We start from the raw sequence: 17777 nt of genomic DNA on the forward strand, positions 1-17777 counted from the left end.
CGCTGTATTCGAGTTCAGTAGCAGTTTAGAGACCCACAAGAATTGTGTGTGGGGGGAGATAAGCTTTCAAGAGCCCAAACCCGACAAACGGAGCTTTGACACTCGGACACTTATGCACCGAAAATCTTTTTCGTCTCTTAAGATGCTACTGGCCTCAAAACTGACTGAAAAGGGGAGTGACTAGGGCATGGTTCTGTGTTGCCAGGCTGTCTGGCTGGGGTTGCCAACTCTGGGTTCAGAAATTGCTGGAGCTTTGGGAGTTGGACTTGGGGACGAAAGGGAGCTTATCAGGATATAACTCTAGCTGGGGCGCCAGGGTCTCAGGCGGTGGCCTTATCTCCTAATGACCTGATCCTTTTAACTGGAGATGCTGGGGATTGAACCTGGGACCTCCTGCATGCACAACAGATGCTCTACCACTGAGCCACATGGAGATAGATCTGTCTGTCGCAGTAGAAAAGGGCCAGGGCCAAGGAACACCTTAAAGACTAACAAAATTTGTGGCAGGGGAGGAGCTTTCGTGAGTCTCTGCTCACTTCTTCAGATATGGCTGGAAGGGGAGTCCTAGGTCCGTTTATCTTGGAAATTGGGGTGATTTCAGATGCTGAGTGACAATAGCAGATGTTCTTGGATTAGGTGTGTGATGTTTGTTAGTTTGTATTTGTATACCACCCTCCCTTGAAGAAGAAGAAGAAGAGTTTGTTCTTATATGCCGCTTTTCCCTACCCGAAGGAGGCTCAAAGCGGCTTACAGTCGCCTTCCCATTCCTCTCCCCACAACAGACACCCTGTGAGGGAGGTGAGGCTGAGAGAACCCTGAGATTCCTGCTCGGTCAGAACAGTTTTATCAGTGCCATGGCGAGCCCAAGGTCACCCAACTGGCTGCATGTGGGTGAGTGCAGAATCGAACATGACATGCCAGATTAGAAGTCCACGCTCCTAACCACTACACCAAACTGGCTCTCAATTGCAGTTCAGGGTAGTTTGTAGCAAACGTTAGGTGGGTAATAGTGTACAGAATAAGTTTGGTAACACTGTCAGCAATCTTTACATCAACAATTATAACATCATGCACAGGTAACAATATCAACAAAACGTCATCAACAGTCTTAATAAGACAGAATGTGTTCAGGTGACATTTTGTCTGCAATCCCATAGAGCAGGGGTAGTCTACCTGTGGTCCTCCAGATGTCCATGGACTACAATTCCCATGAGCCCCTGTCAGCAAATGCTGGCAGGGGCTCATGGGAATTGTAGTGCATGGACATCTGAAGGACCACAGGTTGACTACCCCTGCCATAGAGGGTGCTTGTCTGGATTGGGGAAGAGGGGGACCCAATAGATGTGACCAAATCCCTGGCAGAAGAGCTCTATTTTGCAGAATTGGGATAGCTCACCCAGGGCCTGGATCTCCTCTGGGAGCTCGTTCCACCAAGTGGGGGCCAGGACAGAGAACGACCCAGCCCTGGTCAGGGCCAAACATTGCTTCTTTGGGGCCAGGGATCACTAGCTAGTTAGCGTTGGCCAAGTACTCTTTGGGGAGGATAGACAAGGAGACAGTCTCTCAGGTATGCTGGACCAAGACTGTGTATGGCCTTCAAGGTAATTACTAGAATTGCTGCACTAGCATCATTAATATCAGGGCAACGGTGGGGAGGATTAGGCAGGGCAAGAGGTTTCCTTCCTTCCTCTGTTCCAAATATAATTATGTTTTATGAATCAGCCTAGAAAGGATTTTCGGGATGAATTAATCGATGCGTTCTGGTCTAATTTCAGTGGAGCAGAACTGCCACCGTATGCGCTACTTTACTGACATCACAGTTCCTAGAACCAGAGAGGGGGGAAGAGATCATTGTGTGCTCGGCAAAAAGGTTGCCAAATGAATTCGTTGCCGTGAATCAGTGGAGGGAAGTATAACCCCCCCCCCATACACCCACACAATGTGCCAGATTATTTATTTATTTAATTCCAGGCCTGGGAGTCAGAATGTCCCTGAACGTCTGAGCCTGATGAGTCATAAACCAGTTACGTTTTGATTCAAAAGGGCTGGAGCCCTCTGATTCTATGATTCTACTAGGAAAAGAGCCCATTGTAATTCCAATACAATGGGCGCTAGAATGGGAAGGGAAGGGTAGCAAGCAGAAAGGGCAGCAAGAAGTAAAGGAGCGAACCTTACCGGAGGCGTCGTTGAGGGCTGGCGGGCGGCAGCAGCGGCGGCGGGGCATCCTGGGCTGGGTGGAGGCGGCGGCGGCGGCTAGCTGGAGGCGGCGGCGGCCATTTGCGGAGGTCGGCGATGTTCGGCGGCGGCCATTTTCGGCGCCAGCGGCTGGCTGACGGCAGCGGCGAGGGATATTTCCGGCCATTTTCGGCCATTGTCGTCGTCGGTGGCTGGCTGGCTGGCTGCGGCTGCGGCTGGCTGGCGGGGGCAGCGGCTGGTTGGCGGCGGCGGCCATTTTCGGCAGCATCGAGGGCTGGCTGGCGGCGGCGAGGGCTGGCTTGCGGCGGCAGCGGCTGGCTGGCGGATGGCTTTCGTCGTTGGCGGCTGGCTGGCAGCGGCGGCGGCCATTTTTGAAGGTCCGTGGGAAGAACGGACGGGAGTCCCCGGCAGCCGCACGCTGGCCGGCCGCTGGGCCATCTGTTAGGGATACCCAATTTCCCATTATTGCCCCTGGATCAGGGCCAGCGGAACTGTATTTATATCAGGTTTTAAACCACCACCACCCTGTAGTGAATCACAGAGGCAAAATAATTAATTGAATTTAAATCATTTAGGCTGCCCGCTAGAGCAGAGTTAGAACCACACTGGTTAAGAGAAGCGTGAGTCTTGTCAGAATTTCTTCAGGTGGGTCACTGTGTTGCTCTGAAGCAATAGAACAAATTTTCGAGTCCAGGGACACATTGAAGACCAACCAAGTCTAATTCTGGGCATCAGTTTTCTTGTGCATGCACACTTCTTCAGATATCAGCTGCATGCACACAAAAGCTTATACCTAGGGTAATTCCGCACATTAAAAAAATTAGTGTCATGCCAGCACAATGGTGTAACGCTAAAAAAACCTGTGCCTCCGGGAATTCCTCACCTCCTGGCTCCTCTGCCGCTATCTCACACGTTTTGCCACTCTACACGCCTGCTTGAAATAGCGGAAGAGGGGACCACGCTATCCACACTCCTCAGCCAATCACCTGTCTCTCTCATTTAAAGGGACCGCGATGCGAGCCAATTTTTAAAAAAATAGAAGTTCTCCATTTAAACACGTATGTGCCTATTCATGTATCTATCCATGTATCCATGTGTCTAAACACGTATGTGTCTATTCATAGACGTTTAGGGCTGTTTTTACGGCCAACCCCTCGTGGAATAACGAGCCTTGAAGCTTTTTTAAAATGATCTGTTTTTTTTTGGGGGGGGGGGGAAGAGGCATGTTTTGTGTGCAAATGTGGGGGAAAGGTTTTTTCTTGCTCTGCCTGGGCGATTGTACACCTATTCATTGCTCCAGGCATTTTTAATCAAGAAAGAAAGAAAGAAAGAAAGAAAGAAAGAAAGAAAGAAAGAAAGAAAGAAAGAAAGAAAGAAAGAAAGAAAGAAAGAAAGAAAGAAGCCCCGTTCCCAGGAGAAGGGAGAGGGGGGCGGGCTCTGGAGCCAGAGCTAGCGCTACTTCTGCTCCACACATTCCCTTGACATGTGGCTTGCTGGTTGCTCTCCTCCCACTTGCGCTAAATAGTTGGGGGAATCCAGTTTATGTGATTCCCCCACTAGCGCTTTAAAATGTAAGTTGTAGCTGCTGGTTTGCTGCTGGGTCGCTGGATGAGGACAATGTTGTACAAAGCGGCAAAAATATGTAAAAGGTAAGGATCTCACTATATTTCCTTTGTGCAGAATGAGCCCTAGAATTAACTTTCATTGGTCCCTAGTCACAAAATTTTGTTTTTCTTCTTAGGGTGGTGCTGCAAAATAGTAGCAGACTGGATGGTATTTATTTGTTCATTCATTCATTTTATTTCATTTATACCCACAGTTGAGTGTCCGATGCAGCTTACATATTTCTCTTCTCGTCCATTTCACCCTCAGATACTCAACTCTTTGACGATATTCGTGGTTGAAGTTGCCCATATTTCCCTTTGGCGTATTTATCTATCACGGGGGTGTGGTATGGTTGATGGGGTGTACCCACTCAAAAGTTCCAAATCCATTCAGCTTTTTGGTTCCCTTTCTTACTTGCCTTTCACATCATTCTCAATCCTCAGCATAAACCAGGGGGTGTCCAAATTGCCCACGGACTACAATTCCCATGAAGCCATGCTGGAAGGGGCTCATGGGAATTGAAGTCCACAGTCATCTGGAGAACTACAGTTTGGCCACCCCTGGCATCAACGTTTTCGTGGTTGAAATGTTTCCTTGTGCACCAGCAGAAAAGCTGATGGGATCCATCCCCGTATATAAGCCAGGGAACAGGTGTATTAGCTTAACACCTGCATGTTCTACTGTTCAGATTCTGAACCGGATTATGCCTCCCAGCCAATCAGAAATGTGCATTCCCCCCCACCCTTTCAATCCCTCCAAAGTGCCGCTAATTGAATTACATTCGCTTTCTCAAAAATACTTCCCAGCCTATTATCTCTTTAAAAACCCGAGGCAGTTTTAATTTCTCCTGCCTTCGGGGATTTCAGAATGGCTCCAGTCTTGGAGCGATTTAGAGAATTAGAGATAATGGCCCTGGGGGAAGGGAGGCCCTTGGAATCCAAATGAAGCCTCCCCTTTCTTCTCCAGCAAAAGACAAGGAAGAGGCCTGCTTTCCCAAGCCAACTGCAAATGCCATTGGGGCAGAGTGGGGGTGGCCAACTTCCAGGTGGGGCCTGGGGATCTCCCCAACTATGCTCCCCAACCAGATTTTGCACAGTCACACCACTTCTGGGGGTTCTCGAAGCCTGAGGAATGTTTTAGGGGTTTCTCAATGGCAAAAAAGCTGAGAAAGGCTGCTCTACTGCATTGTCTTTGGCTGAGTTCCTTCCCTCCTAGGTGTAAACTGCACGGAGCTCTTATTCCAGCCCCAGATCGATTCAGTCCCTGCCCTCTACACAGAATGCGATTTCCGTTTGGATTTGGGGCGATTTAAATTTTCCTTCTGCAGCAAGAAGGATTGATCCGGAGTGACCCTACCTTTATCGTGCGATATCTCAGAGTGCTTTTAATCCTCAATATCCATTTGGGAAAGAAAGCTCCGTGGTAGAGAACCTCTGATAGGCTACACCTGGTCATGTGACACACTTGCCTTAAAGGAGAAGCCCCTAACTTCTCTCAACTTCTGTCAGTCCTGGATTTTTCCTCCCTCCTCTGCCTTTTTTTATCCTCTCCCCCTCCCCCCCCCCCTTTCAAGAAAAGAAAGAGACTCCCTGCTTGGCTTCTCCCCCCCCCCTTCAAGAAAAGAAAGAAAGAGGCTTCAAGAAAAGAAAGAACGAGCCCCTCCACACACACCTTCTGAGCCTCCCTAACCACGTGCAGAAGACTTTCCTGTTTCAATGGGGAGGAGGGGGGAGAGGAAGACCCGAGTTCAAAGTGATCTGAATTCAACAGGATTGACAATGGAATAAAGAAAGTAAGTGCAGACTCTGCCCTAAACTCTGCCTCCAAATCTCCAGGAATTTCCCAAGCAGGAGTTGTCAACTCTAACAGGTACCAAGTCCGTGGGATCTCAATCTCCCCCCAAAACTAATTTCAGAAGTCTAAAATGCAAACACAGACTCCACTTCTCAACCAATCCCACAAACTCAGTAACCACAAGTAGCATTAGGACGTGTCTCATATTTACACATTTCAAACCCGGCCGTGACTCATTTTTCTGCCCATAAAAGTTTGCCCTCCATACGTTCTGAGTTCAGCTGCTCAACTGAAATGCCACATCACCCACCCACGGGATGAGTAGAAGGAGGGCACGTACTTTGACTCCTTTTTGCACACGCTGATGGAGGGGGCCACCCAGGAGAAAGCCAACGTGAGACCTTGCTGAGCACAGCGCAGGTGGTGGGGGGACTCTTCCTGGGGTTATTAAATCCAGTCAAGATACACGAATAAACCTCGGCGGGGACAAGTGAGAAGAAGAAGAAGAAGAAGAAGAAGAAGAAGAAGAAGAAGAAGAAGAAGAAGAAGAAGAAGAAGAAGAAGAAGAAGAAGAAGAGTTGGTTCTTATATGCCGCTTTTCCCTACCCGAAGGAGGCTCAAAGCAGCTTACAGTAGCCTTCCCATTCCTGTACTTCCCATTCCTGTTCCCATGTTCTGTACTTGAGGATCGTGTTTACCAACGGGAGATGCAAGTGGGTCGCCATGTTGGTCGGAAGCAACAGAACAAAGTTGGAGTCCAGCGACACCTTGGAGGCCAACAAAGGTTAATTCTGGCCATAAGCTTTCTTGAGTGTTCACACCTCTTCAGGTGGGTCACCATGTTGATCGGAAGCAACAAAGGTTGAGTCTTGCGCTATCAAGGCACAAGGCTGGAAAAAGCAGGATATACCAGATACGTCTGAATGGATGGAGAAGAGAGGAGAAATGTGTGAGGTGGCAAGTCCTGCTAGTTTGGTTAATCAAAGGCCAGTTGAAGAATTTAGAGAACACTGGCATTTTTACCTGGAATACGTAATCAAACAGAAAATTTCAATGTATGCCGGTTAAGATGTACAATTTTTTAAAGGGTGCGGAAATCCCGAGTGATACAGCATGACGTTTCAATACAAACCTCAAAAGTACCAATAAAGCTAAGTGAACGTTGACAACAGTCATAAGTGGTGTCAGGTCAAGTCCAGGTTAACACAATTGCAGCTGTTGTTTGGATCTGCTTCGGCGTCTATTATTAAGTAATTATCTATGCTGCAATAAATCAGAGTGGCTTTTCGCTTATGGGAAAGGAGAGCAAAGAAGGCAGGGCCTTCTGCCATGGAAGCACAATCCTTTTCAGGGAATGAATAAATATTGTATCTGGATTGTAAATAAAAACGTTCAAAGAAAAGAAAACAACATCTCTGGAAGCTTGGCTATTTGCCCAAGGCTCATACTGTAGGGTTGGCAGGTCCCGCCTTGGCCACTGGCAGGGGATGGGGGCAGGGCTGCCAGATCCAAATTGGGAAACTCCTGGAGAATTTGGGAATGGAGCCTGGGGAGGACGGGGGCCTTAATGTGGTGTGATGCCACAGGGTCCAGCCTTCAAAGCAGCCGTTTTCTCCAGAGGAACTGGAGTTGGGAAACCAGCTGTAATTTGGGGGGAGACCCGACATGGAGGTTGGCATCCAACCTACTTATATCGAGTTCTTTAGGAATTAATCTTTGGAAGCTAATACAGAAATGCCTGACCTGGGTAACCCATATTAACCCAATCTCATCAGGGTCAGCCCGGGTTAATATTTGAAGAAGAAGAAATGTTGGTTTTCATACCCCGCATTTCACTGCCCGAAGGAGTCTCAAAATGGCTGACAATCGCCTTTCCCTCCTCTCCCCACAGGAGACACCCTGTGAGGTAGGTGGGGCTGGGAGAGCTCTGAGAGAACTGTGCTGTCCCACGGTCACCCAGCAGGCTCCATGTGGAAGAGGAGTGAGGAATCAAACCTGGTTCTCCAGATTAGAGGCCTCTGCTCTTATCCACAACACCACACTGGCTCCCAAGAAGAAGACTGACTCAGCATGTAGAAGAAGAAGAAGAGTTGGTTCTTATATGTCGCTTTTCCCTACCCGAAGGAGGCTCAAAGTGGCTTACAGTCGCCTTCCCATTCCTCTCCCCACAACAGACACCCTGTGAGGTGGGTGAGGCTGAGAGGGCCCTGATATCACCGCCCAGTCTGAACAGTTTTATCAGTGCCGAGGCGAGCCCAAGGTCACCCAGCTGGCTGCAGGTGGCGGAGTGCAGAATCGAACCTGGCATGCCAGATTAGAAGTCCGCACTCCTAACCACTACACCAAACATTCTAGAAGCATCCCGGCTGGTGCTTCCTGGCTGCCAGCAGGGGGTAGTGCATAGGGTTGCGGGATCCAGGTTGAGAAGCTCCTGGAGATTTGGGGATGGAGCATGAGGAGGGCTGCAGACTTGAGGTTTACCATCCTGCATTTGCAAGCGGGGAGGCCACACACGTTTAATACCTCCATGCAGAAACGGAAACGGTCTAACACTCCCCCCCCCCCGTTTTTCAGCTACGTCTCATCCAAAGGAAATGAAAGCCGGCATTTGTGCTCCCCCCAATTCTTCCCCCCACTCAGGGAAGGGGGGGGCTATCTTTAAGCACATTGTTTCGGGATATAGAGTATTTTAATTCATATTAATTCCTCTGACACACATCAGCCTACACACCTCCGCGAACCAAATTCTTTTAAAACTGAATCCCCCGCCTTGCTTCTTGCTTGATTAATGCAACGTGTTATGACAAAAATCTGACAGGTTCCTGGTCCTGTCAGGGATGTCTTCAAACCCAGAATCTCTCCACAGTGTTCTTGTGGGATCATTTAAAAAGCTGTACGTTATTTTTTTTGTAACTACCTGTGTGCAGGTATAACATCTCTTTTCCGCTCCTTGTTCTGTTTTTAGAGAACATATAAACCTCCCTTCAATCATAAAACGTATGAGTAATACACTTCAGTTGTTAAAGATCCCTTTCCCTCAGTTTTTAATATGAATACAGCAGGTAAGAGTCTACAAACATTCACATGAAAACTTCTTGGGGAGGGGTGTCGTAAAGTTTGCACTTCGTACTTAGGAGACTGGCAGAGTTCCTCTGCCTTTAACAGTAAATGATAAACAGCACCATTTCTGCATTAGGAATTTGCCCCTGGCTAGCCTCTGGTTGCTGGCGGGTTTTAGAGCCCCCTCCACATGCCGTTGCCTGCATCCCAAGGCTATCCAGGGGCTGGCTTTTTGCCCAGATTTGCCTCAGGATGAGGGAAATAAAACGTGGATTTTCCACTTTTATCTTGCATCCCATCGGTGAGCAACCAGCAAGCAACCAGGGGCAAGCCCATATGGAGGGGGAAAGGCACAATAGTCTCTGTAGCATTGTCCCATCCCTGCACCAGCCCTCCCCTCTCCATTTCCTGCTCCGAGTATTTTCTTTTTTAATGGTGTGGTCCGCGTTGACCGCAAAGCCACATTGTCAAAGATAGAATAAAATCTTTAAAGTGTCCACGGTCTTTTTTGAATTCAGGCAGGCAAAACACAGTCCTGTTTGTGTTTTTTGGAGCTGGGGAATGGAAGGGGAAAGGGGGGGGGTGATCAAGTAGCTTTCTCCCGATCATCCAGGCATGCATGCATCCTTGTTTTAAAGCCTTCTGTTTATACAAAATGATTTTTTGGGGCTGCAATTTCCCATGTGCAGCTTCTCAAGAATCCACGCAGATATAAATGAAGTCCAAAAAAAATACAAATCCAAAAAAAGGGGGGGGGATGAGCTCCCAGAGGACATCAGGGCCCTGCTGGAGCTAAATCAATTCCGCAGGGCCTGCAGAAAGGAACTCTTCCACCAGGCATTTGGCCAAGACAAGTGAACAAGCCACTGCTACCAACCAGATCTGCACTAATAGAAAACAGGACCACAGTGCAGACTGACCAAACTATCGTTTGTTATTGGATACTGATGCCATGTTACACTCTTTGTTGTTTGTTGTTATTAAGTAGTTATTATCTTACACTGTTTGATGCAAGTTTAGCTGTTAAATAAGTTCTATATGGAATGTTCATTGTATTGTACCTTGTGTGAGAGTTATAACGTAAACCGCCCTGAGCCAAAAAAAAGAAGGTGGTATATAAATATAATAATAAATTAAAAAAAATAAAATAAACTTACATTCTACAATTATTGCAAAGTCATTACAGAAAATCCTTTTTTAGTCTCTATTGTCATGAAATCCAATCTAGAGGGGGGGGAGAAAATATTTTCACTGTCCTCAAAACCACAAATCATCCCCACCTCCCCATTCATGCAAAAAAGTAAATAAGGGTTTCCAGTAAGCAATGATTGAAGTTATTATCTTTTCTTGAATCAAAGAAGTGAGTGTGTCTGCCTAGATGAAAATACCCTGTTCTGCTATTCTGCCACAAAATTCATTGGGTGATGTTAGGAGTGAATCTGCCTGGAGCTTTTATTCCAATCCCAGGTCGATTCAATCACTGCCATCTCCCCTGAATGCGATTTCCTTTTTGATTTGGGGCAATTTAAATTTTCCCTCTGCAACAAGCATGATTGATCTGGAGTGACCCTGCCTTTCACCCACAATAGCCTTGAGTGGATATAACCCTTGATATTTGAAAAACTGGCATGAGCCTGCTGTCTGCTTTCCCTGAAATAACTTGCTGCTGAGCCTCCAACACTGTAGAAAAGCCCTTTGACCAGGGTGTCAATTCAGGCTTTCTCGTTCCCAGGTTGCAAGCTTGCCTTAAAGGGGAAGCCCTAACTTCTAGCAGCAGAAGCTCCAGAAACCCTAACTTCTCTCAGCAAAGATTATCCTCTTAGATTTATTCCCCCCTCCTCTGCTGTCCCCAATCCTCCCCCCATTCAAGAAAAGAAAGAGGCTCCTGCTGCACTTGCCCCCCCCCCTTCTGAGCTTCCCCATTCATGTGCAGAACACTTTTCTGTTTCAATGGAGGGGGGGATAGAGAAAGACCTGAGTTCAAATTGATCTGAATTCAGCAGGATCCACAACGGAATAAACAAAGTAAGTGCAGAATCAGCCTAGGTCTGTCAGCCTAACCTATATCCCATGGTTGTGGCCAGGAAGATAAAACAGAGGCAGGGTTAGGATACAGGGATGGCAGCCTCCCGGTGGGACCTGGGGATCCCCTGGAATTACAGCTCATCTCTAGACTAAAGAGATTAGATCATCTGGACAAAATGGCAAAGGCACTTCAGCTCCAAACAACCAATAGTTTACTAAGCCCAAGAACACTGAACAACAACAAGCAAACCCGGTGACCTTATGTACGTATAACACCACTTTGCAGGTCTTTGCCCCCCCATGTGCTTCCCCTAGTGTGTGGGGCTGGAGTGGCAAACCATAAGCGCGACCCCTTCAACCTTTGTGTGAGAGTTGGCAACAACCAGGAGGTTAACAAAATTCTGTTGTCTTAACAGCAGCTTAATGGTATGCGGGAAAAGGAAAGTCGGCCGACAAAGCACATGGTGGGTAGATACGATCCAAATGGACTCTGGCCAGAACATTACACCAGGGGTAGTCAAACTGCAGCCCTCCAGATGTCCATGGACTACAATTCCCAGGAGCCCTTGCCAGCATTCGCTGGCGAATGCTGGCAAGGGCTCCTGGGAATTGTAGTCCATGGACATCTGGAGGGCCGCAGTTTGACTACCCTTGCATTACACAACTAAAAGAAGCGGTGTGAGATCGGAAATTGTGGCAGCAGTTGTGCCGTAGGCCGACTCGACTGAATGGCGAACACATCACCAATGGGATGTTTATTTTCTCGTTGGTTTTATTTACCCCTGGGCCACGGAAAGCAAAACGGCCCCTTTCCCACACGTTACCTCTTCTCTGTCCATCGGGAAGGAAGATGTGGCCATAAGTCTAATTTTGCCTACCGGTCACCAAAGAAGGGGAGTCCCTCTTGCTTCATCTGGCATTGCAACTCTTTGGCTCATTCAGCAGTCAAAATGCTGTTAGATATTGCAAGCACAGCCATGGGGGCAGGCCCTTTGTACCTATAGAGGTCATCGTAATTATGCAAAAGAAGCAGGAACAGTTGCCTCCCTCTTTCCAGCTGAGGCGTCCCTGCAAAACATGCCCTTCACCTCCATTCTGTTTTCACGGCTTGTGCCTCTCAATATGTATCTCTATAGACAGGGGTGTAATTTACCCCCACATATATCTTCCAGTTAGGATTGCCAGCTTCCCCCTGACCTCTGGCAGGATGCGGCGGTAGGGGTGCCAGATCCAAACTCATGGATATTTGGGAATGGAGCTTGGGGAGGATGAGGACCCCTCCCCCCCCCGCTGCCATTTTTTTTTTCATGGGAACTGATTTCTATAGTCTGGAGATAAACTATAATCCCAAGGGATCTCCAGGTCCCACCTGGAGGCTGGTATCCCTACTACCAATACAGGATGCACTTCTTTCATCTTATGAAATAACAAGTCTTTAGTAACTGAATCAGTAAGAAATCTATTTCAGTTTACCCTGGTGCTATCACTGGGACTGATTTTGCTGATCTTTAAATATATATAAAGGGCCTCTTGTGGCGAAGAGCCTTTTGTGGCGCAGTGGTAAGGCAGCCGTCTGAAAGTTCTGCCCATGAGGCCGGGAGTTCAATGCCAGCAGCCGGCTCAAGGTTGACTCAGCCTTCCATCCTTTCGAGGTCGGTAAAATGGTTCCCAGCTTGCTGGGGGGTAAATGGTAATGACTGGGGAAGGCACTGGCAAACCACCCCGTATTGAGTCTGCCATGAAAACGCTGGAGGGCGTCACCCCAAGGGTCAGACATGACCTGGTGCTTGCACAGGCGGTACCTTTACCTTAAATATATATATCATTTGTTATATAACATGCAATTTAATGCTTACAGGAGCAAAGTAGGCCTGGCCGGGTTCTGGAGATTTTTTGGTGGGGGGATCACTGTGCATGAAATTGGGTTCAACATGGATGGGCAGGTACTTGTGAGTTCTTGCATTGTGTGGGAGGTTGGACTAGATGACCCCGGAGGTCCCTTCCAACTCTATGATTCTATGATGAGACGGAGGAGATAGAGGATCGTCTCTTTGCTTTGGAGAGGAGAGGCTTTGGAAGAGAAGCAAAGGCAGCCCACAAAACGCATCATTGAGCACCGCAGCATTCAAGGGATCCGCATTGAGCAGTAACAGGTGATAGTATTTGACTGTCAGTATACTTACTAGAACAAATGGGATTATTTCTGAGTATCTATATTTGAGAGTAGACTGGAAGGATCTTTAACATGGTGCTGAAACTAATTTGTATTCTAAATGCAAAGTGCGGCATTATGTGGTAACGTTGCAGGGAGAAGTGCCTTCTCCTCGTTCGTCCTCATGATTAATGGCACATAAATTACCAGCTTTTATGAACAACCCTAGCATCTTCCACTGTCCCAGTTTTAATGAAGAAAGGGCAAACTCTTTCCCGCTCAGAGACAGCCGAGCACCTCGGAAAAAACACGCACAGAATGACAATTAGCAATTAACTCTAAATGTTAATCCTGGTCAGGTAGTTCCTGGAATTTTTGCCTGTATTCAGATTTCCAGACAAAATGGCTATGAGCCACAGCTCGGATCAAGCTGTGTGCCAAAAGACCCTTGAGCTTAAGAGTGGCAAACAAAAGGAAATACACAGCTATAGGGCCTGCCTCGTTTGCCATTGAACTTACTAAGTTTTTCAACTCCTTCTTTTGAATTTGGATCATACGCCCAGTCAATTTGCTGGTGATTTTTCTGAAATTGGTTATTTAATTTATTTTATTTCTAGACCGTCCCTCCCTGCAAGCAGGTTCGGGGCAGTTAACAACATAAAGCTCATAGAAAAATTCAAACTATAAGTCCTAAAAACAGTACATAGTCAGGGGTAGTCAAAGTGCGGTCCTCCAGATGTTCCTAAGCTACAGTTCCCATGAGCCCCTGCCAGCAAACGCTGGCAGGGGCTCATGGGAATTATAGTCCATGGACATCTGGAGGGCTGCAGTTTGACTACCCCTGACATAGATCCAGGAAGTAGCTGTTGACACAGGTAAAAGTAACTCCTCTGCTGGCTCATTGATGGGCCTATTGTCAAGATGTTCTCAAGTTCTAATTTCCCTTGGTAGGGAAGAAGACAGGAGAGGAGGGAGACCTATCTTGGTGTGATATTTTTGACCTCAACATATGCCTGGTGGAAAAGCATCCTTTTGCAGGTCCTTCAGAACTTTGATAGTTTCAGTAGGGCCGTCTTCTCCACTGGGTGCCTGGGCCAAGAAGGGCCTGGTTCTGGTTGAGGCCAAGCACACTTCTTTGGGGACAGGGACCACCAACAGGCTGGAATTAGCAGAGTGCAATGCTCTTCGGAGGACATGCTCGGAGAGGCGGTCCCTCAGGTACGCAGGACCCTGACTGCATAAGGCCTTAAGGATTAAAACCAACCCATTTATTCATTTATTGGATTTGGTGCCCGTTGCTCCCCGGCAAGCTGGTTTGTGCCAGATTACAGAATAAAAAAATAAAAGCCCACAATAAAACCCCATTTTCAAACAGTAGCAGTAGCAGTAGTTGTCGTCATCTTACTAGTAATCATAGTCGTAGTCATAGCAGCATGTTTATTTGGTCAACTGACCCATATAAATGATACGTCTGCAGAAAACTATAACAATAGGAGAAGCTGATAAATATGGTGTCATGAAAAAATACAAGAATAGTGCTACATAAAAATATTCAGAGAGTAAAACAATGTTAAAACAATGAATTGTCGGGAACAAATATAATGTTATATTGTGGGTAGGGGGAAAACAAGGGTTAAAACATGTAAAGAAGAAGGGGAGAGAAACCTCAAAGAAGTTAACCACAGGGACAAGGAATCAAGGAGTCTTCTTGAGCAGTTAATTTATAATAATAAAACATTCCTGCATAGCAATAGAACTACTAAGCCCCACCCCTGCTCACCAGACCTCAGCTGTCCATTGTCATGGGGTATGGATATTAGGGGTGGCCAATTGTTCTGACCATTTCGAGGAGGGGCCACAACCTCACAGGCCCTGTCCTCAACCCAATACCTGTCAGAAGAGCTCTGTCTTGCAAGTAAAGGCATTGAACTGAGCCAGAATTCAATGCTACTCATTTGAGACTCCTTCAGGTAGTGAAGCGGGGTATAAAAACCATCTCTTCCCCCTCCTCCCCCCGCTATGTACAGTCCCAGTCCTAATGCGTAACAGGCAGTGGAAGTCGAAGGGTGGGCACCAGGGAGATATTCTGAGGAGCCAGCAATGCAATATGGCGGCTAAGAAGGTTAACTCGATATCCAGCTGCATGGCTAGGAGGAGAGAATGCAGAGCAAGGTAAGTTCTAACGCCACTCTCTTCCGCATTGGTTAGACCAGGGGTAGTCAGTCTGGGGTCTTCCAGATGTTCATGGACTACGGTTCCCATGAGCCCCTGCCAGCATTTGCTGGCAGGGGCTCATGGGAATTGTAGTCCGTGAACATCTGGAGGACCACAGGTTGACTACCCCTGGGTTAGACCACATTTGGAATAGTGTGTCCAGTTCTGGGCGCCGCAGTTCAAGGAGGATACTGACAGGTTGGAGCAAGTTCAGAGAAGGTCAACAGGGATGGGTGTTTTTGACTATGTAAAAGGCAGGCATGTTGAAGAGGGGGGCCAACTTGTTCACTGCCACTTTTTAGGCCAGAAGAAGAAGAAGAAGAAGAAGAAGAAGAAGAAGAAGAAGAAGAAGAAGAAGAAGAAGAAGAAGAAGAAGAAGAAGAAGAAGAAGAAGAGTTGGTTCTTATATGCCGCTTTTCTCTACCCGAAGGAGTCTCAAAGCAGCTTACAATTGCCTTCCCTTCCTCTCCCCACAACAGACACCCTGTGAGGTGGATGAGGCTGAGGGAGCCCTGATATTCCTCCTCGGTCAGAACAGCTTTACCAGTGCTGTGATGAGCCCAAGGTCACCCAGCTGGTCACATGTGGGGGAGCACGGAATCAAACCCGGCTCCCCAGATTAGAACTTGGTGGCTCTAGGACGAGGAGCGACAGGTCCAAATTGAAGGAACGAGGTTCCATTTCAATATTAGAAAGCCTTTTCTGCTGCCTTGGAGGGTGGGGGAGTCTCCTTCATCGGAGGTTTTTTAGAGGGAGAATGGATGAGCACCTGTCAAAGTGCATGTGATTTTTAATTCCCCGAGAAGGATCTGGACTGGATGGCCCTTTGTGATTTCTTCCAGCTCAGTGTGATTCTGATTCTGAAATATTGTAAGAGCATCAATGTTTTAAGCAAGTTTGTATTTCGCATGAAACATAATACCATTCACTGGGTTTGCCTGCCTCCCTTATATCTCCGGTACCTGCCATTTGCTTTTACAGCATACGTCAAGGGTGGGCAAACTGTGGCCCTCCAGATGTCCATGAACTACAGTTCCCATGAGCCCCTGCCAGCAAACACTGGCAGGGGCTCATGGGAATTGTAGTCCATGAACATCTGGAGGACCCCAAATTGACTACCCCTGGTCTAACCCCTGGTCTAACCCCCTGGTCTAACCATTCGCTGGCAGGGGCTCATGGGAACTGTAGTCCATGGACATCTGGAGGGCCACAGTTTGCCCACCCCCGGCATACATGGCCCATCCCAGTCCTACAGAGTGACTGTTTGACACCTCCAGGTGGCATAAATCAGCTGTGAAGATGGCCAAGAACAGACACCGTTTCCCTTCCCTAGGCGCACCGTCCCAGCCACGCACAAAATATTGCTTCGATCGAAAGCATCTGCTGGGTGAGGAGTCGGGTGCAACATGATGTTCCCCTGGGGTTTCTTCATATGCTCCCAGAGCTGCCTCCAAGGGCAAGTCTGGGCTCAGCGGGGTGCCCAAAGCGGCAATTAACAAGTACAAACGGCTTTTTTCGTGCTTTTGAGACATCTTAAGCAGGCTGGGAACATTGCGATAAACGTACAGAGAATCCCCGCAGCGGACCTAATCTGCATTTCTTTTTCCAAATTCGGTCCGTTCGCTCCAGTGGGATTTCGACAGGGAGGCCTCCAAAGGCAATTTAAAACAGGGGGAGGCAAAGGGTGTGGATGCTTTCATTCGTTTATTTATTTTTTTTACCTTAATGTCTTTTATATTCCCTGGGATAGAGTGTGCAAAACACATCAGTCCACGGCTACATGCAATGATGGAATAGATTAAAGGGAGGGGGAGAGGAATCGTACACAGAAAGAACCAAATAATATTAGGAGAAATAAACGGCCCATTTAGGACAGGTTTGCAGGCAAACGTTAAAGCGAAATACAAGATGCAAAACTGTAAAATATTCTAAAGAATAATGTTAAAATTGATTGAAGTCCTTCTTCAAATAATCTTCTCATTCACATCTGGTTTGTAAATTAATAATTAATTTTTTCAATACATGTAGTAGTAGTAGTAGTAGTAGTAGTAGTAGTAGTAGTAGTAGTAGTAGTAGTAATTTTTATTTATATCCTTCCGATGCCCTTCTGATGCTCAGCGCAGGTCACAGTCTTAAAACATATACAGAGATTAAAATATTAAAACTTTAAAACCATTGAATTTTCTATAGCTCAGCCCCCAGTTACAAACTGGTTTCATTTCCCTTCTTGAGAGTCAGTTTGGTGTAGTGGTTAGGAGTGTGGACTTCTAATCTGGCATGCCAGATTCAATTCCGCACTCCCCCACATGCAGCCAGCTGGGTGACCTTGGGCTCACCACGGCACTGATAAAACTGTTCTGACTGAGCAGTGATATCCGGGCTCTCTCAGCCTCACCTCCCTCACAGGGTGTCTGTTGTGGGGAGAGGAAAGGGAAGGCGATTGTAAGCTGCTCTGAGACTCCTTTGGGTAGAGAAAAGCAGCATATAAGAACCAACTCTTCTTCTCCTTCAGTAATATCAGGGCTCTCTCAGCCTCACCTCCCTCACAGGGTGCCTGTTGTAGAGATAGGAAAGGGAAGGCAACTGTATGCCGCTTTGAGACTCCCTCAGTTAGAAAAAAGCGGCATATAAGAACCAACTCTTCTTCTTCTTCTTCTTCTTCTTCTTCTTCTTCTTCTTCTTCTTCTTCTTCTTCTTCTTCTTCTTCTTCTTCTTCAGATCCGTACATCCA

General features: G+C 47.2%; 1 protein-coding gene across 1 annotated transcript in view; it reads right to left on the reverse strand.

Moving 5' to 3' along the window:
• Positions 1–2253: 2253 nt before the first annotated feature.
• The window catches only part of LOC143828355 (uncharacterized), a 56676-nt gene continuing 41152 nt past the window's right edge, over positions 2254–17777 (reverse strand). Inside the window, exon 4 of the mRNA XM_077318733.1 lies at positions 2254–2634. Within this exon, the coding sequence (XP_077174848.1) occupies positions 2254–2634 (381 nt within the window). The remainder of the gene's footprint in view (positions 2635–17777) is intronic.

The sequence above is a fragment of the Paroedura picta genome, chromosome 2, assembly GCF_049243985.1.
Source record: "Paroedura picta isolate Pp20150507F chromosome 2, Ppicta_v3.0, whole genome shotgun sequence".
In the NCBI taxonomy this organism is placed as follows: Eukaryota; Metazoa; Chordata; class Lepidosauria; order Squamata; family Gekkonidae; genus Paroedura; species Paroedura picta.